At 41.9% G+C, this 25,813-nt stretch overlaps 1 protein-coding gene across 2 annotated transcripts in view; it reads right to left on the reverse strand.

Moving 5' to 3' along the window:
• Positions 1-25,813, reverse strand: part of JAG2 (jagged canonical Notch ligand 2) — an 86,456-nt gene that overhangs the window by 23,631 nt on the left and 37,012 nt on the right. The window contains exons 3-11 of one of the 2 annotated variants that reach the window (XM_035104725.3): positions 22,080-22,134; positions 16,928-17,182; positions 15,293-15,353; positions 7,643-7,773; positions 6,655-6,774; positions 5,876-5,989; positions 3,918-4,031; positions 2,663-2,776; positions 2,168-2,214 (exon numbers count right to left, since the gene is read on the reverse strand). In XM_035104725.3, the coding sequence (XP_034960616.1) occupies positions 2,168-2,214; positions 2,663-2,776; positions 3,918-4,031; positions 5,876-5,989; positions 6,655-6,774; positions 7,643-7,773; positions 15,293-15,353; positions 16,928-17,182; positions 22,080-22,134 (1,011 nt within the window). The remainder of the gene's footprint in view (positions 1-2,167; positions 2,215-2,662; positions 2,777-3,917; positions 4,032-5,875; positions 5,990-6,654; positions 6,775-7,642; positions 7,774-15,292; positions 15,354-16,927; positions 17,183-22,079; positions 22,135-25,813) is intronic. The other variant, XM_035104733.3, reaches the window with a different exon arrangement.

Below are 25,813 nucleotides of genomic sequence, written 5' to 3' on the forward strand. Positions count from 1 at the left end.
GTGAAAAGTGACTGTTTATAGGCCTACATTCTACACCTCTTGCCTTTTAACAAACTGATGATTTATAACTGTGTTCTCAGGAGAAGGCAGCTTGCAGTGCATCCAAAAAACTGCACCTATGAAAAGGCTACATTGCAAGGTTAAATTCATTACATATCCAAATTGGTTATCCATGTAAATCGCATTAGGTGTTTTCTTTTACCAAACCTATGCTCACTTTTCAACCCCCTAGCATAGCTATTCTGGTTGAAAGTGAAAAAGCTACGTTTTAAAATCATGTTTATTGTTCCAGGATAAATTCCTAGAACCAGAAAGAAAGAAAGAAAGAAAGAAAGAAAGAAAGAAAGAAAGAAAGAAAGAAAGAAAGAAAGCTTTCCAACCCTGTAGTGCAGAGACTGATGACACAGAGAAACATACCAGAGTAAGTAGCTCAGCAGTTTCATGTTTGAATTTTTAGAATTCTTGGACAAATGCCACCTAGTACTACTAACTAAATCAGTTGGCTCCAAAGCCATCCTATGAATGTTTCAGAGGAACAGTTCTTCCCGTTTGCCATTCAAAATGCTAACATGTGGACTGTACCTTCAAATGTTCTTGATTATTCCATTAATCATTTAAATGCAGCATTCCTACCTAATCATAGTACCATAAAGTCAACAGCCTTTTTTTTAAGAGAAAGGGAAGGGGTGAGTGTGGACAAAGTTCTACCCAACCAGCACCAAAATAGTACAGTAGGCACATACGGTTCAACAAACTACTCAGGTATGACCCACCAAATTTAGACATCTGTCCCTTTGATTTCAGTGGAAGGGGTATGAATTGCTCCTGCTGAAATCAATTGTGCTTGAAAAGCACTCAGGTTGGCTAGATCATATCTCATTTATTTAGATTTTTGTGTGGCTTTTATCCCTTCATCAGCATAATTTTCAGCTTCTCAAAAAAGAAAGATGTGTGTATGGGATGTGAAGCACAACAAGCTGCATGATACAAGGAGGTCCTCAGTGACGTGGGATGGAATTCCCCCCTGTTTTGCAAGTTTCTTTAGCAACAATGAATGGATGCTAACTGCAAATTATGATATAATACAAGCCTGGCATCTGAATAAATTCTCATGCAAATAATCCAAATTTTCCAGAAAACCCACATCACTGCCCTCAAATATGGTTTTGTAGAGGCTGGCTTGGTTTACTCTTTAAACTAGCAATGCACAAGCAACTTAAAATATATCGTCACATTTAAAGTGATAAACAATGCAAGGCTAAATGCTGCCAGGAGAAAAAGAGCTCAAATATATTACAGACCTCCCAAACACTCAAATTGTTCCTGAGGAACTGTTAGGGTGGGGAAGAAGAGGAGAGTGGGGAATTACAGGGAAACAACACCTGGAGGGTGAGGGGCAGTTCCAAGTCTGACAACCAGTGTCACCTGCTCTGCCATGTCCTCATTCAGATACGGAGCTAAGCTAAACCATGGCTTGGCGAAGATGAGCCAATGTGTGGGCTTCCAGAGGGGAGATAATGGTCACTTAGCTCCTCCTCCAGTTGTCCTGCTGCTGCACTGAGTGAAACTATGGGTTGTCCTAGTGCAGGCATGGCCAAACCTGGCCTTCCAGCTGTTTTGGGACTACAATTCCCATCATCCCTGACCACTGGTCCTGTTAGCTAGGGATGATGGGAGCTGTAGTTCCAAAACAGCTGGAGGGTCAAGTTTGGCTATGCCTGTCTTAGTGTGTCCTCTGAACCCAGGCTCATGGTTTAAATCTCCCAGGCAAACCATGAACTGTAAGCCATAGGATAAACCTTGGTTATAGCTTGTGGTTTGTCTGGGAGAGTGAAATCATGAATCTGGTTTAAGGCAACACTTAAAACCAAACCATGGTTTCACTCAACACAGCAGCAGAATTGGAGAAGCAAAGCAGCTGAAATTTTCTTTCCAGGAGCCTGCACACCTGCTCATTCACAGTAGTAGTAATAATAGTAATATTTTTATTATTTGCACCCCACCCATCTGACTTGGTTGCCCCAGTCACTTTGGTCAACTTCCAGCATATAACTAAACCATCATATGGCTTAGCCATATGTGAACTGGGCCATAGGTTGAATTTTAAGGAGCAGCAGCTCCAGAGCACCTCAAAACAAGAGAACAAAACAAATGCATTTAATCTTACCTTACAAGTTCCTCCATTTTGACACTGCCCATGACAATCATTAATATCTAAGGATAAAATACAAATGGCATTAAAAATAAGAAAGAAAGACAGGAACTCAATTGCAACGAATAGACTGAAGATGAGTTAGCAACGTCTGTTCATTCTTAATAAGCAATCTGAAGTCTTCCAGAGGCAAGGAAATACAAGCTGCATGGGTGATGAAGGTTTCAATACCAGGCAATATTCAAGCAAAAACGTCACGTTAGTCTTCCCAAGACCAGAATACTGAAGCTACTCCCCAAGTTAGTTCATTCCACAACTCAAACGTTAAGGCTTTAGATGCAAGGAAACATCTGCTAAGGGAATCACCATACATGGTTCTTTGAAAGGCTTTAAAGATATCTTTATCATTTCTAAAGATGTCTTAAATTAGGAATTAGGAATGTTTTGATATATTCTATAAATAAGAGCTCTTTTAGGGTCAGATATATATACGCAAGATTAAATACTGACTGATGTGACAATTTACTCCTTTCCATCCTGGAATGCAGTCACAGTAATATCCACCAATAAGATTTTTGCAAGAATGAGCATTAAGACAGGGTTTCCCTTCACACTCATTAGCATCTGTGAAAGAAGAGAAAGAAAAGCAGGGAGTGAAGAACAAACCCAGAAATAGACTGCCCTTGCACCAAAGCAGAGCCTCCAAAATATCAGCTACATGTCACGGTGACACATGTTTGCTGATATTTTCAACATGCATGCTGCATAATTTTCCCTATAAAGCAAGCACCAATAAGCTTCAGACTTTGTGGTTGTATTAAACTCCAGTTATGCAGCTAATAGAGATTATCTGAACAGGCCAGCTCCCCAAGTCTTTGAGCAAAAGTATAATAAATACTAGTTTGGGGAACTGTGAGAAATGACGGCTACCGTAAGAGTTTTTCTCCAGGTGTGGAGAATATGCAAATGATATCCATCATCGACAATGCCTAGGAATTTGTATAGAAGCGGTAGGAAATGCAGCAGATTGGAAGAATGAAACTGAAATCATTCACTCGTTCTGGAAATATGCCATGTTGGTTACCATGTGTGGGCCCAACGGCCTCTACTTGTGCATTCTCTGACTTGTTCCCCTGCTGTCATTCCCCATTTCCTGCGACTTCCCTTGTGGTTTGATGGGTCTTTGGCAGAATACAATCCAGGTTGGGGGAGTGCTTAACGGTGGATTGCGCTCAAGGAGTGACAGACAGATCTAGCCTGCCCACTCATCTTCAGAGACTACTTAAATGTTTCTGCATAGCCCTGAGGCATGCACACATGTAGTACAGGAAAAATATTTTGGGTCAAGCAACGTGCAGGAATAAGGGAGCAGTTGATAAGCACACACCCCGAGGCAAAGGAGCCAAGTGTAGTAGCTTAACAGTGCAAGCATGCCCTAATTTTAGCTACCCTAGGAGTTAAGTCCACCACTATTATCATGCTGAAGACAATTTCATACGTTGCTCAAGTTTGCCGCAAGTGAGGGAAGGATGCTTTTCAAGATGCAACATTGTCTGTTCCTGCACTCAGAGGCATTAAAAGCACCACACACTCCGATTCTTACAAGATTAACTCAGAAGTAGCTAAAACATCAAAGGAAGCATTTACACAAAATGACTCAGAAGCAGCTAAAACATCGAAGGAACCATTTGCACAAAATGACAACAATATACTTAACAATAATGAACGCGACTAATTTTAAAGATCGTTTACACTCTTGACTTACCAAGCTGGCAGGTTGCCCCAATCCACTGCTGTGGACATATGCATTCAAACCCATTAATGCGATCAACACAAGTTCCACCACTAGCACATGGGTTAGAGGCACACTCATCAATATCTGGGGAGGAAAAGAATGGTCTGAGACAACCATACATGTTGTTTTCGATGCAGATAAATGGGCATAACCATAACTCATTAGGAAAAGGCTATCAAATCTCATGGACAGTTTGGGAATCACCAACTCAAGCTCTGAAATTTTTATGCTCAAGTGCTCCCCATCAGGAAGTGATCATCCCGCCTTAAGATCCTAAAGCAGTTCCACTGCAGTGCAACTCATAAGCAGACACGTTTTAAACCTTCCGCGACATTAAGCGTGAGAATTGCAAGAACAATCCTGATTCTTTTTTAAAAGAGAAAGACAACCAAGTCTCATTCACTAACCATTTGCTTAAGTGTAAATATATCTTTACAATTTGGGTTATAACCAAGGCATGCCCAAAGTCCGTTTTGGTGCCTAATCTGGCCCACCGGTCGGTTTAATCCGGCCCTGTGGCAATTAATTTTGTTGGGTATAAAAAAAGCTCAACAATTTCAATCCTAAAAAAAGGTCAACAACTTTGGTCGGCCCTCACTCATGCATGTTCACCTCATCAATTCTGGCCCTCTTTGAAAAAAGTTTGGACACCCGTGTAATACACCCTCTGTTTGTCCCTATTTTTGTTCACTATTTAATTCAGTATCTATTGCCACACTGGCTATAAATGATAAAAAAAGTTTTAGAAAACTCTGCAAGATGAAGAAGCCTGAGAGTACACAGCAGCACAACACAAGATGCTTGGACTCTTGCCGTTTACTTAATGATTTTGGATGCTTCCACTGGAATTGAACAAATGGAGCTGCTAAACCAATTATAGCACCTTGTTTGTGTAGTGGTTAAACACCAAAGCGATGCAGTTCTTGCCTGGTTTAGGAACAGGGTGTTCTCTCATCTGTAATAAAGCTAAGAGCATAACTGCATACCTGTCACATCTATGCTTCCAGGAGTCACATTTGGGGGTAACAACCATGCTCATGGCAGCAACCAAATTTATGACAGAACCCTTGCTGAAAGATGAGGGTTTGATCCTTCTCATCACTAATTCCTCACCACATGCTTTTGAGAGCAAAGTATGTCAAGGAAGAGTGATGCAAGCTCTCAGCAGAAACAGAAAAACACAACTCGCCACTACTGATTATTTTGCTACCCACCACCTCCAAAAATATACCACTCTCCTCCCCCACCTCCTAGCAAATGTGCTGCTGCATGAAGAAATCAAAGAGTTTGCTTTTTGCCTCAACTTTCAAGAGAGTTCTGTTGTTATGATCCTATACATCTGTAATCCTAAATGTGGTGCTGCAGAGGCCACAAGGAAAAGGATAAAGGCTCCTAGATAACACTTTATTATAAGCATGTTAGCAAGGCTCTTAAGCACTTACACTCATTAGGTGCTGTGCAATGCTCGATTAACTATTAATCTGCCACATCAACCAATTAAGCTTCTGACTGACCAAGAAAGACATTAATAACTGGACAACCACAAAAAAATCTAAAAACTACAATGGCAGCTGACATCTTAAGTAGCCTCTGCCCTTCTCAAATATGAAAGAACAAATGCTATTTCTAAGATGGTGCCGCCTGTTATACATACATGCGCGTGTGACTAAAGATGTAGAAGCTGTTCTCCTTCAGATGCATTGATTTATTATGCAGATTTAATCAATCGACTGACAAACTCATACAACTAAGTTTTTATTAGTTAAGTGACAATCCTGTTATTGTATCAAAGTGGAAGTGTGATTTCAATTCACTTACTGAACATTCATCTGCTATAGTTACAAGCACCTAAGAGGGCCGTTTGCATAATCAGTTTGTTTCATGTGTGCATACAAGTCATAATACATCTGAAACCAAGCTGTACCTACCAATAGCACATGTTGGTCCACTCCAGCCTGCTGGGCACTGGCATTTGAAGCCTGATGAAATTTCGTGGCAAACTCCACCATTAGCACAGGGATTTGATACACAAGCATGCTCAGCTAATAAGAAAAGAAAATTATCCTCAGTACCCAAATCTAGGTTTAAACACTTTTATTTCCGAGTATGTAATGAAGGCATTGTCCTTCCTGCACAAGGGCCTTTTGCCATCTTCCCAAGTTTACTGGAAGCTCTATCTAGAATACTTTTAGACTCTGAAATTTGTCTGCTTCTGTAAGCTATCTGTACGTGAACTATAACTTCCTTATGCAGCACAAAGGGCTTGCACAAATTCCTAATCCTGGTTTGCCATAAGCAGAAGCTTTTGGCGCATGCACTCCTAGGCTCTCCTGACTCATGGGTAGCGATTCCGTACTTCTGACCCTGCTTTGCCTATCCGTATGAAACAGCAAACTGTGGTTTGCTTCAAACAAGCACTGGGGATGGGGGCGAGGAACAAGAGGAGAGAACAAAGCTCCTCAAGGCTTGTTACTATCTAAAGGGGTCCAAAGTCTTATCAATCTGCACACAGGTTTGGTATTTAGCCATCTGAAGAAAACTGATTTTAGATTAGTCATCAAGGGTGACAAATAATGACAAAATCACCAATAGCTATGTTTCATTTAATCATGCAAGGTATATGCAGGAATATTCCTGTCATCCTAGAAAGTTGAACTACAAACAACAACAACAACAACAACAAGACATGCAATTGTTTTGTCAGTACCAATTTCACAGTTCTTTCCAGAGTAACCATCTTGGCAAGCACAGCTGTATTCATCTGGTTCCGTATTCATGCAGGTTCCACCGTTCACACATGGGTGATGATTTCCACAGTAGTTTAAATCTAGACAGAGGGAGAAGGTGGAGTCAGGTTATTTGACACAAGAAGATGCAGAACTACTACATGGAGATCTTTCAAAAGAAGGGTAGAGACAGGCAGAGTATATTTACATAGCTGCCAAGTTTTCCCTTTTCTCGCGAGGAAGCCTATTCAGCATAAGGGAATTTCCCTTAAAAAGGGGGATAACTTGGCAGCTATGTATTTAACACCCACACACCTGTGCCCACTTTCCCCCTTTAATTCATTTTGGTTTCGTATCAGTTACTGGGTATATTGCCATCTCAACCAACATCTCTTAGGAATGAATGCTTTACACTCACACTGGCCTGGTTTGCACATCACACTAAATCAAACCAGGACTTAGGGTGAGCCTGCAGGATCCAGGAGAGGACATCACAGCCGCTTTGCTCCTTCCTGGCTGTTTTGGTGCTGTGCTACACTGAACTAAGCGATGGTTTGGGCTTAGCATGTTGTCCTGACTCAGGCTTGTGGTTTAGCCTTCTGGACAATCCACAAGCTGTAAACCATGTAGCTGAGCCTGGATGACACAGTAAGCCAAATCATGGGTTAGTTCACTGTTGGTGTGGCAGCAAAACAACTGGCGAGGAGCAAAGTGGATGCATTTCTTCTCTGGGAGACCATGTGCTCATGTTAAGCCATGGTTAGGGAAGGCGTGACATGCAAACCATGCAAGGGCAAGCTTGCAAAAGGCAAAACCTTCCTGCTTGCTTAAATGCAATAGGCAACTGCCACCAAAGAGTTAGAAGACAGATGCTCTCTGTAGTGAGCACATGCTTGGCAAAAACAATCGATATCAGGTTTCCAGTTAGTAATGAGATTTAAAATTTTACTTTGAATGGAAGTTCAGTACCTTTGTTGCAGAGCAGACCACCCCAGTTGGTTTCACATTTGCATTCCCAGGGGACATTGCAACTCCCATGAGCACAGCCTGGGTAGGGGACACACTCATCGCAGAACTGCCCTTGCCAACCATAATTACACCTAGACATAAGTGCATGTTAAATGTTAGCAACATGATGCTTAATTATCTATAATACACATATTCAGAGCACTGCATTTATTATTTAAAGCTGGCTAATTGTTCCACATGTAACAAAATACTGGAGTATTATTGTGTCCCCCTCTGTCAGAATGCGCATCTCGTGATGTGCTAGCCATACTCTACAAGGATTAAAAAAACAACCTGACAGTTCCCAGGTGAATAAAGGACTTCTGCCCAGAAGAACTTCCATATATAAGAGAAATATAGCTCCACTGCAACAGAAACAACTGACAAAGCGGAATTTGTTTTGGGCATAACCAAGAGCAGCTTATTTGTACCTTTTAGGCCCAGAAAGACAGTAGCCCAAAATGAAAAGCTCTCCAAATTGCCACTATGATGCTCAAACCCCATTTACTTCAATGGCATTTCAATAGACTGTGTCAGATTTGCTGTAATCCCAAACATACTTATTGCTTAATACATCCCATCAGTTTCAATGAGGCTTACATGTGCATAGGACTGTAAAGTTAATCCGTCTTCACAATGCTCTCTAAGCTTACAGCAGCATCCCTGCTTACTTACAGTAAGTTACAAGATAGTCAAACCCTAGGGCTCATTTGAGAGGCCAAAAAATGGCTTAGGCCAACCAGTCACAAAACAGGAGTATAAGGGCAGAGCAGTAATAAAATGGAGGCAGATGGAAGCAGAGACTGGCTTAATCATCTGGAAATTACTGGCATTGTTTTCTTCATCATCAGAAATGGTTTTAAATAGAGGGTGAATTGAATGGGGGGGGGGGTTGGAGGAGAGGTGAAAAGAAGAGCTAATTTTTCCATGACTAGGGGGCGCAATCTGGATGGTTCTGCCAGGGGTGCAAGATCACCAAGCTACGGCTCTGTCTGTCATTCCGTTTCTTGCTGTATGGCTCCTATTTAATTCCTTTCCTTTTTGCTTCTGCCATGTTCTTCCCTTCCTCCTTCTTACAGGGTTTTTCTTTCATCTTTGCTTGCCTCTCCCTACCACATCTCGTACTGCCCTTTCTGCTTTAGCCTCCCTGCCTCCCTCTTCCCCCAAAGACCCAATGAACATGCTGCCTCTTGGCTAACATGCGGCTTTTGCTATGAGCAGGAGCTTTTGAAGACCAGTCTTCTCACCTCATTTGCTCTCTTTTCCTCCCACCAACCCCAAAATACGTATCTTCAAGTTTTTCTTTCTGGGTTGATGTTTTTGTTTTTGTTTAAAAAAACACCCTCTTTTCATCCTGAAGTCCCCCCCCCCCCCGTGCATCTCCTGGGATTTCCAAACACTCCTCCTCCTGCTGCAAGTCTGCCAATGCCACCCCTCTTGTGCAGGGGTAGTGCTGCTTTGGCTGTATGAAAACAACAGCACTCCCCCCCCCCAAAAAAACCCAACAACCTGGAATTGATTGCATGAATGGAATGAGAAAATACTGCATGGGTCTATCCCACAAAACACAGTTGGCTTTGAAATGTGGAAGGCAAATGGAACATTATGAAGCCACGTGGGAGGAGTCGTGGAGGAATCACATTTCTTTGGGGAACAGTCTTTCCATTTAAGAAACAAGTATTGTTACCGGGAACTTACCCGGTGGCAGTATAAAGCTAAAGACCCATCAGAACAAAGCAAACCAGAGAGAGGTTCATTTACATTCATTTTGTTTACCGATATGCAAACTAGTTACCTGCACATGTAAAAGGCAGGTAACTGCTGAATTTCTGCAGGAACCAAATAAATAAGCCTGTGACTATCTACAGTATCCACTTTTTCCATGCTCCCTTACCATGCAAGTTGCAACGATCTAGTTGATTTTGTGCTGTACTATCAACATGTTTCAAGGGACAGAGAGTTCATTTGGATAATTAAGAGTTTTGGTAAACAGGGGTTGCTAGGTGCTTAAACGACAAAAGCTCCTGCTGTGTTAGCGAGCGCAGCATGCGTCCTTGCGACTACAATCTAGAACAGCAAGGCACCCTTGCGCAGGTTTTCCTCAAATGTGGGTGGGTGGGGGAGGCAGGCATATAATTGGGCGCCTCATAAACCTAAACAACAAAGCACGGGTTTTCCCAAAGTGCAACCTCCCACAGAGACTGCTGAAAGGCGAGAATGAAGCTGCATGTTCTTGACTGCTAAGGCTGAAGGCTTCAGGTGCAAGATGAACTGGCACAGTGAATGGAGGGAGGGAGGGAGGCCAGGCAAATATGCCTAGTGAGGTTTCTACACCCAGGAACTGAAGGCCTACGGGGCCTCATTTCGGGAATTTAAACCAATACTAGCCCTAGATGGAATGTCTCTTCCCCTCGCATCTTTCCTCCCTTGATCAAAGAATTGTAGAGTTGGAAAGGACCCCGAGGACCGCCAAGTTCAACCCCCTGCAATGTGGGAATATGCAGCTGTCCCATTCGGGGACCAAACCTGCAACCTTGGCGTTTGATCAGAGGGAATGGGGTGCAAAAACAGCCTCTCCCTCACTATTCATTTGTTCTTGCCATTGCTGCCGTTCCAAACAAAGCGCAAGGCAGAGGATCTTTTAACACCATATTCTCCCAGTGTCCCTAACCTTCTTGGCTCAAACAAAATAAGCCTGGCCTGTGAGACAATCCCCGGCCCCTTATGACAGTTTCTTTGCGCATGTGGAGCTATTTTCCTTGCTACACGCCTTGCAAGAACAGTAGTCTCAGGAACAACAGAATTCGAAAGAAACCAACTTTTGCCCGCTGCAACATCAAGAGATGAGTTATGGGAATTGTTTTCAGCGATGCCAACAGGATTTCCTAGGCCCATTAGGCTGTGTGCGGATTGGGACCTCCGCAAATCCCCACCAAGAACTGCTGCTAACGTACATGTATTAACTTAGCCTAGCCTACCTCACAGGAGAGTTACAACGATAAGAAGTGGGAGAATATGGCAATGTACATGACCCTGAGCTACTGGGAGGAAAAACGAAACACAATATATGATGCCATTAATGTAAAGAAAACAAACAAGCACAAAGCTAGAAAAGCAACCCCTCTAGCTTTAACTGTAAGATTTCATAGTCCTAATATTTACCACAAAACACCCCCTTCCAAAAAAGTTTGCCAACCCTGATAAATAACAAGCCAAAAATAATTTAAATAAGTGCAATTTCACCCTTTTGGTGTCTGAACTAGAAACTCCCAGCTCAGCCTACCTCACAGGGCTGCTGTGAAGATAAAAAAGGAGGGGGAGTAATGTACACAAGCTTGAGCTGCTCTTCCTATCCCCTTAGACAACCCTTTTTGTCAGCGTATATGTCAGTATCTAAATTTGCTATCAAAGCAAGTGCCAGAAACCCTTCACACCTTTTTATCTTTTAACCTTGCAGATTTTTGACACTTCACAAGGTATAAAGTTAAATGGAAAAAGGGTTGGAAGTTTGCACTGCTGGTCTGGCGCCAACGTGCAGAGAATTTCAAAACTGCTCATGAGATTCCCACCTGCTACCCTTTTTTTCTGCCCACACATCAGTAAGGAAACATCTGTAAATAATGCAAGAGGACGTTAGGGGCAATGAGAATTTGTGTTTATCTCCCCATCCACCCACTCTCCTCAATGCCTTCAAAGATACTCCTCACAATGATGTTCCAGAATCAAAAATAAGTAATAGCCACTATGCAAATATGCCCGTGGGCCAGGGAGTCCTTGATTCAAATTTCACGTCTGCCATAAACTCAGTTAAGTAACTTTGACTAAGCTATTTGTCTCTGCCTCAGCCCACCATCTCTAATATTTGCATACTCAGATAATGGAAAGTTAGGCATAGAAATATGTAGCTGAAATGCGGATAAAGATACACATTAATACAGCTGAAAATTAAGAGGCAGGATATAATTAAAGTGGAATATTTTAGTTTACGTCACCTCTACAGCAGATTCGGTATACTGTCACACATCCCACAATATTCTACAACAGCCCACTCCTATGCTAATTTATATATTAGGAGGGGGATGCGGAAACAACTATCTCCCTGGTTTTTTAGCTTCGTAGCATCAGAACTGGTTCAGTTTAATGCCATTACTTTAATTTAGAAAGCATTTGGCTAAATAAGGGTTCTTGTTATCCATACATGCTGCTGCTTTACAAAAATGCATTTAAGCGGAAAAAACCCACTAACAACAAAAAACTTTCAGGCTACAGGAGACAAAAATCATACCAGGAACTCATTTTTACAATATGGAGAAGAGACTATATGGTTCAATATAATACAATTTCTCATCCAATTATTGCATTCTGTGCTTATTTTTAAGCTAAATGTTGTTGTTTTACAGATTTTTAGTTGTGTGTGTTTATGGCCACAAGGCAGGATAAAAATGAATTACCCAAATTTCAAAGGTTGAACAGAGCCAATGTCATGAATCATGTCATGATTCTAAAAGCACACTTTATGTACAATGTGTGTTGCAAGCTTCAAACTCTGCAGAACATTTCTAGAACTCAAGTACCTTTGTAACTATATATTTTCTATTATCAAAAGGAAGTAAAAACACATATTGCTGCCCCTGTGGCTTATACGCTATTCAAGAAAGCAGTAAGCGCATAATATATATCGCAACTTTTAAGAAGCAGCTAGTTTTGAACATAAACATCTGCAGAGCTGGCATCCTACAGTACATTCTGGGGTGGGGGCTCCAGGTTTTTAGGGGGCTGATGCCTTGTCCTCCTAAAATCAAAAGGCCATAAACTATCTGTAATTTTAAATTTCTCACAGTTCCCCAACATAGCACAGCTTGTGGGCACTGTGGGAAATTTAAAATCATAGGCAACTCACAAACCAAACTTGGAGGTGGGGATGGAAAAGCAAGGTCCAATTCAGAGAAGACATCAGCACCAACGGGCCCTTGGTAGCTACCAAATTTTGCTGCTGCACGTGATCCTATTGCAAGAAAAGGCTTAGCTTCATATTACAATGTTGTACCAGTAAAACTGATTGCCTAACCAAAGGAACGCAGTGTTTACAAGTCAAAAGGTTATGTACAGCAAACTGATTAGTTGTCACATCTATAAAGGAAGGATAAATTGAAGGTTTCCTGCCTAACAGGAAGTCTGGTCATATTCAGCATGAATAGAAGCTAGAACAGCTTAATTTCATTTCTGTATGTGAAATTGTTCATGAATTACTACACATCCCCAGAACCTGCTGAAAAATTAAAATGTTCACAGGGAAAATTAAAAGGGTGTCTGAACAGAACAGTTCTCCATCATGACTGAAACTAAGGAAGGGGAAAGAAAAATGGGAGTCTGAGCTCGCTGCAGCTTTAAGTCACTGATGAACTAATAGGACTGTTCTGTGATTGGCTACATAAAAACTGCTACTGCAAAAAATTTATTAAGAACCTTATAATGAAGAATTAAAAAGAGTAACGTCTGTATCACTGAGGCACCACAAACACACGGTGTCACACAGATTCCCCTTTGCCTCTGAAAAGCCCCAAACTATTTTGCCAGCAGTCATAAAAGACAATTGAACTTTGGTGCATATATGTGTGTGTGACAGCCACTTATTCATGAATTCAAGAGCTTTCTTCACCATACAATTAACTTATAATATGGTGATTTTCTGCATAATATTCCCTTAGGAATCATTTAAGAGATCAGAACGGATATACCAGAGTTCCATTCAAAACATTTCAGAAGCAGAATGAACCCAAGGATTTCTGAAAAGGAGGCACTTCAGCATAAAACAGGGATGGGGACCCTGCAGCTCTCCAGATGTGGCTGAACTACAACTCCCATCTTCCCCGACCACTGGCCATGATGGTGGATCTCAATGGGAGCTGGAGTCCAGCAACATCTGGAGGGCCACAGAGTCCCCCATCTCTAGCATAAAGTAAGAGCCATAATGCAATCAATAGGATGGAGGCTAAACGAGAAAAACTAAGAAATACTCCACACCACTGGTGGGCCTGCAAAGTACACCTGCACCCGATGCATATTATCTTTTTTTAAAAGAACTACCACGGCCATCAGCCTAACGAAAGCAAACTCTTGCACATATGCTTGCACTGGAAAATTTAGGCAAAACATTTAAGACAGGAAAGGACTAGTGGAGATGTGTGCGCATATCTTAATTTCAGAAGCCAACTGCATCATAGGAAGGGATAAACACACACCCAGTTCAAAACATACCACCACCACTGCTATTGAGTTAGGGCTTATCCACATTTCCTCTTGTCACGGCACTTCCTGTTTCCTATGGATTGACGTTTGCTCCGATTTAGCACTAAAGAGCAGGTTTTCCCTGGGAAAGGAGCAGGGCAAGGGGGAAATCGCCTGGGCTTGTGGCTACAAAGCACAGAACAAGCAGAAGTGTGGACATGCAGACTACGGTGCTGGTACAAGGCTGTAATTCAGTAGTTGAGCACCTACTTTGTGTACAGAAAGTCCATGTTCTATCCTTGGCATCTTCTGGTCAGGCCACAAAAGACCCACCTGAAACCCTGGAGAGTCACTGCCAACCAGAACAGACTAACTGCTAGACAACAGTGAGCTAGATGTACCAGTGGTATTACTTGGATTAAGGCAGTCATGTTCCTAATCGCCATTAGTCAACTCAGACTAACTACCCTAAGGAGGTATGTAGTTTTATGCTGGAAGCTCAAAACAGGCTAGTGTCATTACACTGAATGGTTAGTGTAATGGCACCAGCCCGTTTTCAGCTGCCAACAGTCAGTAATAAGAACTCCATGTAACTGAACACATTTAAGCAAACAAATGTAATTCAGTATGTTCCCGTAATACCCAGGCCCTCCTGCCACACACATTCAGCTGATAATGGAGACAGTCACTTTGCTTGCTAGAAATGTGAGCACTAAGGTTCAGAATTGCCTGTTCTTGGAGACAGGCTGCCATACTTTCCAGAACAGGTAAAATGGAAACTGGAAAAAGGAGACCAAAATAATTACCACACCTCTCAGATTATTTCATCTATAAAATAAAAAGTCTTTTGGCTTGCTGCTATATGCATTTTTTTAAAGCACCAGTTTTGGAAATCTAGGGTCAAATTAAAAAGCAGGACGTAACATATCTGAAATAAAAAGATCAACCTTAAGAAGTCAATAGCCTGGTTTGCATGTTAAGGCCAGCCATGGTTTATTACATTAAGGCTTGCTTTATCATCCAAATCATGTCCAGCACCTTAAATATGGCCTGTGTACTACTAACAAACCATAACCTGAAGCCATAGTCTATCTGTTTTTGAAGCTTGAATTAGTCTGACATTACATGCCAGACATCCATTAAGCTACAATGGAACAAGGCAAGAACATCTGGAAAACAAACCAAGCATTCATGGAACAAGCCATGGGCTGAACATCTTATGGTTGTTTAACAAACCATGGGCTTGGAGTTGTGTGTGAACCAGACCATTATGTCAAATCTAGAAGGTTTGCTTATCACTGCATCTTTCTCACAAGAGTGTAAGAGAAGATTTAAGAAAATAACCCCCCCCCAAAAAAAACCCAAATCTGCATATATACTTACTTGCATTCCCCAGGTACAGTGCAGCCCCCATGGACTAAATTACATCCTTGTTTGCATACAGCTATCAACAGAAAGAGGGTTAAACATCAGTGAATGCCAACACTTTAGAAAATTTAGTTAAATGGCTTCATTTTGAACACTGCATTTTCTTCATGAAACAAACCTCAATAACACAACTATCAAGCATTTTAACTACTTCTCAGCATCTCCTGAATATGAAAGCCGTTTTCTCCAGGCAGGAGAGATGCAGAAGTTCTATTTCAGACACGACAAGAAGTGCAGAGGGAAAGGAAGCCCAAGACACTTGTGCTTCCTGTTCCTCTTACAGGAGTTTCATGTCTAAAGTGGCATTTATCTCTGTTCTTATACAGCCAAGAACACTTTCTAATTCTGGAAAGATACACGTTCAATGATATAAGAACTCCTACGAACGATTATATATTGAAGCTCTGCAGCTTTTAAAATATGCATAGCTCTTTAAAAAAAAATCAACCAGGTCTACACAAAAATCCATTCTATAAACATCTTAAGTTTCTGCACCAGAATCAGACTTCAGGTTGTCCCCTGTGCACTAGCACAAGCTCCTCAGATTAAGATTGTAGAGCAGTCCAGCATCTCATTTGATCATCAGTTTACATGTTCAAGTTGTTAAAGCTGAGGCTGAAATATGTTGAAAGGAGAATGTCCTTAGATAAAAACATCAACTCCCAGCTACAACCAGGGTAGGTGAAAAATACAAAGTGATTATCGCTGGCACCAAGGCGAGGGAAGTTACCTTGCAAGCTGCCTTGAGCCTTTTATAAATTGAAAGGTGAGATAAAAATACAGTGGTACCTTGGTTCTCAAACTCAATCCGTTCCAGGAGTCTGTTCAACTCCCAAAACAGTTCGAAAACCAAGGAGCAGCTTCCAACTGGCTGCAGGAGCTTCCTGCACTCAAGTGGAAGCTGTGGAAGCCACATTGGACGTTCGCCTTCTTAAAAATGTTCGCAAACCGGAACACTCACTTCCGGGTTTGAGGCGTTCGGGAGCCAAGCTGTTTGAGTATCAAGGTACTCAATAATAAATGGCTTAATGAAGGCAGAGGGTGGGCATGCAAAGAATTCAAGAGAAAGACTGTGTGCAGCTAAAACTCTGGGATTCTTTGCCTATCTAGGCATTGCAGATTTGGTGGAGAACACTGAATGAATATGAAAGTTAATCTCTGCTTCATAGTTCAGTGTAAGAGCACATGGCGAGCATGTAGACCTTCCCAGGCTCCATTCCAGGCATTTCCAGTTTAAAAAGATACAAGACTGTAGGGTCAGATAAGTCCTCCAAGAGCTTGGAGAGTCATTATTGGAGAAGACAGTTGTAAACTAGTTCAGACTTTGCCAACCAGGCACCCTCCAGATGTTTTGAACTACAACTTCTGTCAGCATCACCAGCACTACTGATGGGAGATGCAGTCCAAAACATCTGGAAGGTGCCAGGCTGGTCTAGAGAAATCCATGGTCTGACTCTGTATGCAGCAAACTTGGGCCTTTTAAACATTATTATGCAATGTTCCTTGTGGCATGATCAGGTCATGAACAAAGAATCAAGAATTTTAAGATACAAGCATAATATTCAGTTTTAAGAATGAGTAGTGTGGTACCTTGTTTACATTCGTCACCCATCCAGCCTTCCATACAAGCTTTATTTCCATTTTGGTCACATGTGTAGTGGCCCACAAAGTCATCACGAGGGCCACAAAATTTATTGCACTGGGGGCCATAGTAGTTTTCATCACATTTAACTCGTATTTGTGCTTCAAAATGAACAACATGACCATTCAGCTGCAGCGCTTTCCAACGATCTTCCGGGTTGATCATACCAGCAAATGGCACTCGGTCAATTAACAGTTCTTCATCTAAAAAACAAAGAGAGAGCTCAATATCCGAAGTGTGCATATCCATTCTGACACAGAGTAGCTCCTATCATAGGGACAAAATGGTCAGCGTAAGTCAACTTGTGGCTTGTTCGCAGCACTCTGCACCAGGAAGTGTTGACTCTGAATGGTGCTTTGCACAATCATCATCAACATGAACAAATCAACAATCCCAATCCTGCTATGTTGCTGTGGCTAAACTGAACTAAAAATGATACCATTGTGTGATTTCATCCCCAGTGAGAATTCAAAGCACAGGGCTCCAGGACAGATGACAGATGCTGGGATAGCTCAGTCAGTAGAGCATGAGACTCTTATTTTCAGGGTCGTGGTTCAAGACCCATGTTGGGCAAAAGATTCATGCATTGCAGGGGGTTGGACTAGATGACCCTCCTGGTTGCTTCCATGGTTCTATGATGCTATGATTTTTAACCCCTCTACACACACACAGCATGGTCTCTACCAGTTCACCTCCTGCCCTCCATAACAAAACTAAATGCATGCACACAAGAGCTAAATGCATTTAACAATGTCACAGCTATAGTTTAGCCTTTACATTTGCGGTCCTCCGGGGTTTACTTACATTAAAGGGAAAATACCAGAGGCATGATAAGTTGGTACATTCCTGTAGCCAGTTTCTCAGAAGTACACCCACTTGAGAATACACAGCTAGGCTCTGCTAGAGTTGAACTCAAATTTCATCTCAAACTATTTTAGATTGTTTGGGGGAAAGGGAGGAGAGGAAATTCTCTCCTATATGCAAGAAGAGGCATGTTGTTCACTACAAAGGGCCAGCTTTAAAATGTACCGTGAACCAGGAAGCTGCAGCTAGTTTGGACAGTGTCAGAGAGAAGGGAATCCTGAAATCAAAAATGCAGAAGGGTAGCAGTGAAGAAGTCTCTGTGTTGCTCTACCCAGTCAACACAAAATCTAAGAACAATGGCTTACAGCAAGCGAGCTCCCCTCCCTCCCTTTTTTAAACCCTGTAAAATATCCACTGTACTAAGACATGCTCTTGCAACTCCAAACTGCAGGATTCCTGCATGTTCCAGTATAGGAGGGTTAATTCCAGTTTGACCTTCTCTTGTTGCATTGGCATTTTGCCCTTCAACCCACCCAGCACCTGTGCAAGCAGAGAAGGGAAGCTAGAATTAGCCCTTTGTGTATGCAAGGCAAAAGGCAGCATCGTTGCTACTCAGTACAGTAGTTTATCAGGGTTCTTCTCACCAGGCCTTCTGCATATACCTCCTGAATACATATTAGGGTACTGCTCCCTTCAGCAAGAGTGCTTCCAGATGGGCTTCTCATGCATGCATGCTTGTTTTTTTTTTTTTTGCAGGGTTCACATAAGGCTATCATCAAAATCCCAGCTCATACCTTTATTATTAATACCCCGTCCTTCACCCTAACTTCCCAGGGTGCGTCACCATCATTGAAGCACAGTATTAAAAACAGTTCAAAACAACTTCCAATCACATCTGTAGCCAGATGTATCACTAATAAAGGGATGGGTGGCAGGAGCCTGCGAGGAAACTGCCTTGCCTGATGTTGAAACCAGATGACTCCAGGTATATAGTTCAAGCTTTTAAGTGCAGTACTCTGATATGCATTATGGTACCATTCATTTAATATTTATTAGGTATCTTACTCAGCATCCTGTTTGCCAGAACCTCATTTGTTACAAGTGCTTTGCTGGAGGGAGGATTTCTATGAGTTTGTGAAGGTAAGCACAAAAATGTAGGCAGCCGCCTAGACATTACTGGGGAAACTAGCCGTTAAGAGAAAACACTGGGTTTTCAAAGGAGATGTAGGGGTAAATAGTCATTTTAAGGGAGAATCCTTACCCTTTCTCCTGTCTGATTTCTTATTGCAAATAATTTCACAGCTCTGAAACTGGAAACCTGTGCAGCTTGAATGGGCAGGAAAGAAGGAGCCTGGGGGAGAATCAGCAGGTGCTAAATTGCTGGGAGGTGTGCTCTCTCTCTCTCTCTCTCTCTCTCTCTCTCACACACACACACACACACACACACACACACACACACAGCCCGGCATACGCTGCTTCCGGCTCTAATGATACATAACTAGGCACTGGTAATTAACTTCTCTCCACATAGAGGTATCCACTAGGATTCTGCTAATGAATCTTGGCTAGGACGCAGGTGCCCATGCCTTACCCCTCCCCCCCCACCACAACTGTCAGCATCCTATACCTCCCACACCTTGGACGGCTGAAGCTTTGCTTCAAGAGCTCAGATTCAGAAACTGCATGTGCCAATTTGGTAGAAAACAAAGGAAGCACTTATTTGCTCTGGCTAGGAACATTCACTGATATCTGTCTGTCTTGGGAGACAATGGAGGAGAGTGCCTTTGGGGGTGAGGAACAACTGGCATTATATAATTGCCCCCCTTACACCTTTTGGGGTGTTTTAAGCCCACAAGTCACCATTGACTATTAAGCCACAGGCTTTGTCCACAGACAACAAGCTAACTTTTGACAGATCTGCAGTTGTTTTGCTAACGTTGGTTCGGGCGATTGTTGCAGTTCTCCAAAGGCCAGCAGTAGGGGAACAAGTTACTCATTCACACCCCAAGCACACAAGTACACAAATATGATAACTTGCCTGATAAAGAACCGTGGTCATAAATCAGGTACACAGCCAACTAAAGATGCGCTGCTTTGTCTTCAATGGGATGCTCATCTCTGTATTAAAAACCCCAGGTTTCCCATTGCTACATAAGTGCCCTCACTAAAAATGATTTATTAACCAGCATTGTTTTACGTGGAAAGCCGTATGCTGTTTAAGTAGTATAAGCCAAAATTCTGAAATAGACTGGAGGCAACAGGTTGTCTACAGCAAGCCATTTCTCTGAATACTACTTTTTCAGAAACTACTGAGCCAGCCTTAACAAAAATGTATTGAGTGGAATTCAACGTTGTGCTATCACAAAGATTCTGTTTGCACATGCTTGAAGCTTGATTGTTACCCCCCACCCACCGGGTGTTCTCCTGATGCCTCTCCCCCCCCCCAGCCAATTTGGAAGGAAGGGCATTTGGGGTAGCCTCATTGTGTATGTGGAAGCCCTTTTGCAGGGTTTATACTGGTGGGGTTTGTTTGGTGAAATCCATCTTACATTGACCAAGATAAACACCTTGTGAGCTGGCATGCAGGTAGAGAAGAATTACCACACAATTTTGGAAATTTGGCGGGCTTTACCAGCAGGCACGCTATGATCATAGTTTTTAAGGTATAAAACAAGGACTCCTAAGAAAGACACACAATTTTTTAGAAGAGATGCATTCTCCTATTTTGATCCTTACCAAGGTACAAGAAGTCAACAACAAACAGCACAGAAATATCCAAGGAGTGGCAGGGGTTTCAATTTAATGCTAACGAAGTAAAGTGAACCATAGTATTGCAGAACCAGGATCAATCAGATTAGCAGTTTCCAAACCAGAACAGCTATTTTTTTGGTGCTTAACATTTAGATAAATATATGCATCAAACAGATTTTTCCTTGTCTTGAGCCACAATTTTTAGCAGGCGAAGAAGAATTTAAGGAAAAACACCTCTTGGCAAATTTCCTATTTTCAGAGATTTGAAGGTGTTGCTAGTGTTGATTCACAGAAGATGTTATGGGTCCCAAATGTCTCTAGGTATATGTCCAACAGATAATGAATCTATACACCAATGAAACCAATGCAGTGAGGCCCATAACTGAAGCACCAAAGGAAACTGCTGTCAGTGGCCTAAAGGATGTTTCTACTTTCGTTTCTCCACACATTTATGGGACCATACATTATACAATACAGGCCAGACTGAATAAAACTAAAGGCAACACAGCATGTGTTAACTGACACTTTGTATTCAGCCCCACACAAAATGTTACAGTGGAACCTCGGTTTATGAACACCTCGGTTTACGAATTTTCGGTTTACGAACGCCACGGACCCATCTGGAACGGATTAATCCACTTTCCATTACTTTCAATGGGAAAGTTCGCTTCAATTTATGAACGCTTCTGTTTAAGTACTCCGCGGACCGCCTGGAACAGATTCAATCCACTTTCCATTACTTTCAATGGGAAAGTTTGCTTCAGTTTATGAACGCTTCAGTTTATGAACAGACTTCCGGAACCAATTGTGTTCATAAACCGAGGAAGCACTGTATTCTCATTATCCGCCAAACTGCAAGCTTGAGAGCAATTGCTGCTCTTAGCAGTGTTAGAAACTGAGATATGAAAGCTAGGAGCTAAATGGCACCTTAAACCCAGGTTATAGGCGCAACAACGGAATGTCTAGGCACACTTCTTTAATAAAAAGAATACAAAGCTGAAAATGGAATGAACTGCAGCTAAAATGTTATGCTCATTTTTCATATGGTCTAGTCCTTCCCCTGTCCACCCCTCTAATATTCTTAAGAGGGTCTCTTCTCCAGTCTTCAGAGAGTTGCTGGAAGTGGGGAGGCAGAAAAAGGTCCTCCTTTCCTTCCACTCTGCAGTTTTAATCTGAAAACTTAGGCGCTGTACTGCGCCCAGAGCTCAGAAGCTGTTCGTGCTAATGAAATTCCCTGTGGCAAAATGTGCCTAGAACAATGGGTGTTTAGAACGCTGGCTCTTAGAATCGAAGAGTCATAGAATCGTAGAGTTGGAAGGGACCCCAGAGATCGTCTAGTCGAAACTCCTGAAAATGTGTTAAAGAACACATTTCCAGTTATAGTGGAAATATATCAATGCATTCATAAGCGCTGTAGCTTAATCTGTAATAACACCCTCATTTCAAATGCTGTCTAAATGGCTACCCCAAGCTTTTTAAAAATGGCATGCAAAACTTTTCTACTTTTTCCGTTTCATAATGTTAAAGTTTTAACGATATACTCACCAGCTTTTGTCTCATTATCCCAATCCCAGGCTTCTATTATTAATGTGAACGATCTCTGAAACAAAAACACAAATTAATTACTGAAGGGGAACAACATAAATTGTGATTATGAAAGTGGCAGGAATGTGATTTGGCCGAAGCATCTTTTGTTTTCACAAATGTTATTTTGCTTCTTCCAACAACATACAAGTCATTTGTGCAAGGAAAGCTTCAAAAGGCAATCATCGAGAACCTCACAAACTATAAAGCAAGTTTTACGGTTGCACTTAAGTGTTGATATGTGTAACTATTCAAATTTATTGTACTTTAGAAACCCAAGTCACAAATGGTCAAAAAGACTCTATTAAATGAAAGCTATTCAACACTGCAGCCATGTAGGAGATAATACCTTGATAGGGCAACCTACTCAGATGGGCAGGGTACAAATAAATTTATTATTATTATTATTATTAGGGCAGTGGCTAACCTGTGACCATCCAGATGTTGTTGGTGACAGATTATGGGAATTGTCCACCAACATCTGGAGAGCCACAGGTCAGCCACTTTCTAGCTTGAAATGGAAAATTTCCCAATTCAAAATTTCCCATTAAGCCCATACCACTTGTTTCAACCTTGCCGGGGGGGGGGGGTGAGAGGAGGGATGCAGGTGGTGCTGTGGTCTAAACCACTGAGCCTCTTGGGCTTGCTGATCAGAAGGTCGGCGGTTCAAATCCCCGCGATGGGGTGAGCTCCCGTTGCTCTGTCTCAGCTCCTGCCAACCTAGCAGTTTGAAAGCACACCAGTGCAAGTAGATAAATAGGTACTGCTGCAGCGGGAAGGTAAACAGTGTTTCCGTGTGCTCTGGCACTCATTACGGTGTCTCGTTGCGCCAGAAGAAGTTTAGTCATGCTGGCCACATGATCTGGAAAGCTGTCTGTGGACAAATGCCGGCTCCCTCGGCCTGAAGCGAGATGAGCGCCATACCCCATAGTCAAGTTTGACTGGACTTAACCATCCAGGGGTCCTTTGCCTTTACCATGTCTAGGTGGGATGGTCATGGCCAGGATATGCTACATAGGAAGCCCACGTACTGTATGTTGTTAATCAAGTTCCTTTCAATGAAAAGTGGGAGCGAAGCTGAGCAAATATGGCCTCCCACAATCTTCACCCAATTTGTGGAGGATCATTTTGCCAAATATTCTCTGGATAGAATTTTTTGGGGGTGAGGTTTATCATTAGTAGTGGCATCAGCACGTGGATTAAAAAGTGGCAGGTTCCATAAAGAATAGTGGAGAATATCGAACAACATGGCTCTCCTTTTCACACAAGGAGAGAAGAAAAATCTTTTAAAAGTTTGTGCGCTAGATAAACACAAATAATGCAAATATTTGTTTTTGCCAAAAAATAATGCACACAACTACTCATTCACAGCATGAATTATCCACATGAAGTCATTTCAAAGTTGCTCATAAGAAAGGCTTCGCACATATTGGGACCTAGGAGTTTTGGTGTAAGTTTCCTTGAGTGACAGCAGCCTCAAGCAAGGGATGGTGCCACTGGTATTCACATGAAAGGTGTTTCTAGGGAGGAACTAAGACACTACCAAGCATGATATTATTATATATTGCTTGAAGGCAATATAAATAAATAAATGCCATAACTCCTAATCGCTTCTGTGTTGCCTTTATCCGGGAATCGGGTATTAATATCACGGCTGACATTGACATAGCTGGTTTAGCACCTGGGTTGCTGTGCTATTTGGACAGATCCTGCGAGCAGCAATCCCTCCCAGCTGGTGCAAAGGGAGAAAACCCAGAGAGAGACAGAAGACCCGAGTGCATGGAATTGGGTTCCTTCTTGTAATCATAAAGTTGAACTCAAAAGCTAGGTCAGAGATACAGAAAACCGGAACTCAGTCTAACTTTAAACCTGCTCCCCTTCACCCCGAACTGAACCCTATCCCCACACCAAAGCTGGCAACCATGCAAAGTAAGGCATTATGCAGCAAGTGCGCAGAAGATTTGTTTGGGGACAAGCGTGCAGAAATGGAGACCTGCTCTATCAGGTTTCTGGGTATTTAATGGGGCAGCGGGGGGAGTGCAAGGGAGCCATTTGAAACTGACTGTTCTCCTGCATTTACCTTGATCCTAGGCTGTGCTTTTATTTTTTAAAGGGGGTTACTCAAGGGTACACAGTACCAGCACCACTTTTTGTCGTTAAAAAGTGTGGCACTTATTGTAACAACTTCATGGTGAGTACCAGCACCTATCTTTCCTAGAGAGGGAAAAAAGCACAGATCCTAGGTACAGGCTTTTCGCCCCCCCCTCACAGGAGGACAGAAAGAGGGAAAGGTAGAATTTAGTACATGTTTTGGGCTAAAGTTTTGTTTCAAATAAATTGAGTGACCAGGGTTTGGGTCAGAAATGTCTGGGTAACAACCCTGCATTACTTCTCAGAGTATACTTGTAATTGGTCCTTTCCTCGTTCCTTTGGAATATCTGGAGTCCAGCTTTGCTTTCCGTTTTTCTAAAATTCTGTGAAACTTCTGAAGTGGAATTAGCACCTCTTCCCCTATGGGATTAAGTGAGAGCTCCAAATGAAGAGGGAACATGCACTTTTCATGAGGAAGATATGAATGAACCCCTGTTTTACGTGTTAAAACAGAAGCATAAAAACAGGAAGCACAAGTTCATTTGCACTTTCCGTTTCCCTCAATTGTTCAACGTCTGAAGCCACTCATATTCTGTGTCCTCAGTAGTCAAACATGACCGGATATGAGGATGTACCATGTGTAATATCTGAGTTACATATTCACGATTGTCTTAGTTGGTGCAATAAAATGTTTAATGATGCAATGTTATGAATCAGTTCCCAGAGGGGATAAACCAGTTTAAGAGTTAGCGTCCAAGCCAAAATCCAACTGGGAGACAGTGTGGATAGACATGAGCCCTAATTTTTCATGCTTTGACTCTGCTGAAAAACGTAGGTGTGCACATGTCTCTGTGTGATCTAAACAACAGTATGATAGTTTCCAGAGAAATAAGAGAGTGGATTCCAACATTTTAATTTCTGGGGTGCGGGGGAAGAAGAATGCTTTAGGAAAACTATTTAAGCACTTTTAATTTAAGGCTGAACATTTAAGATGCTAACATTTAGAATAATTTTTTGTTGGCAAGCGTAGCTGAATACTGTATGAGTTTATTCTAAAGATTACAAAATTCCATTTGCAAAAGTAAAAATATATTATTAGCTTTAGTTCTAGCAACCACTGCTTCTGTGGAGCAAGAGTGTTTGCTTCAAAACATGGTGCTCATACAACATAACGTGCATTGCAACAGCACATATATAACTCACTGAAAAATGTTCTGAGCAAAGTAAACAATGCCCCCCCCCCCCAACAAAAGCATATATGTACTGTCAACTGTTAAAACAGAAAAAAACATTTTACAACACCTGATCAATTTTAGGGGCATTATCCAGCAAGATTGACATTAACAATCTTAGTTACAGGTAGGTAGCCATGTTGGTCTGAGTCGAAGCAAATTAAAAAAATTCCTTCAGTAGCACCTTAAAGACCAACTAAGTTTTTATTTTGGTATGAGCTTTCGTGTGCATGCTTAGTTGGTCTTTAAGGTGCTACTGAAGGAATTTTTTAAATTAATAATCTTGTGCTACACTAGAAAAGCACACAGCTAAGTTACATATTTGTCAAACTGGGAATATATAAAAGCATTCCCAGAGCATGTAAACTAAAC

This window comes from Zootoca vivipara, chromosome 1 (assembly GCF_965207765.1).
Source record: "Zootoca vivipara chromosome 1, rZooViv2.hap1.1, whole genome shotgun sequence".
NCBI lineage: Eukaryota > Metazoa > Chordata > Lepidosauria > Squamata > Lacertidae > Zootoca > Zootoca vivipara.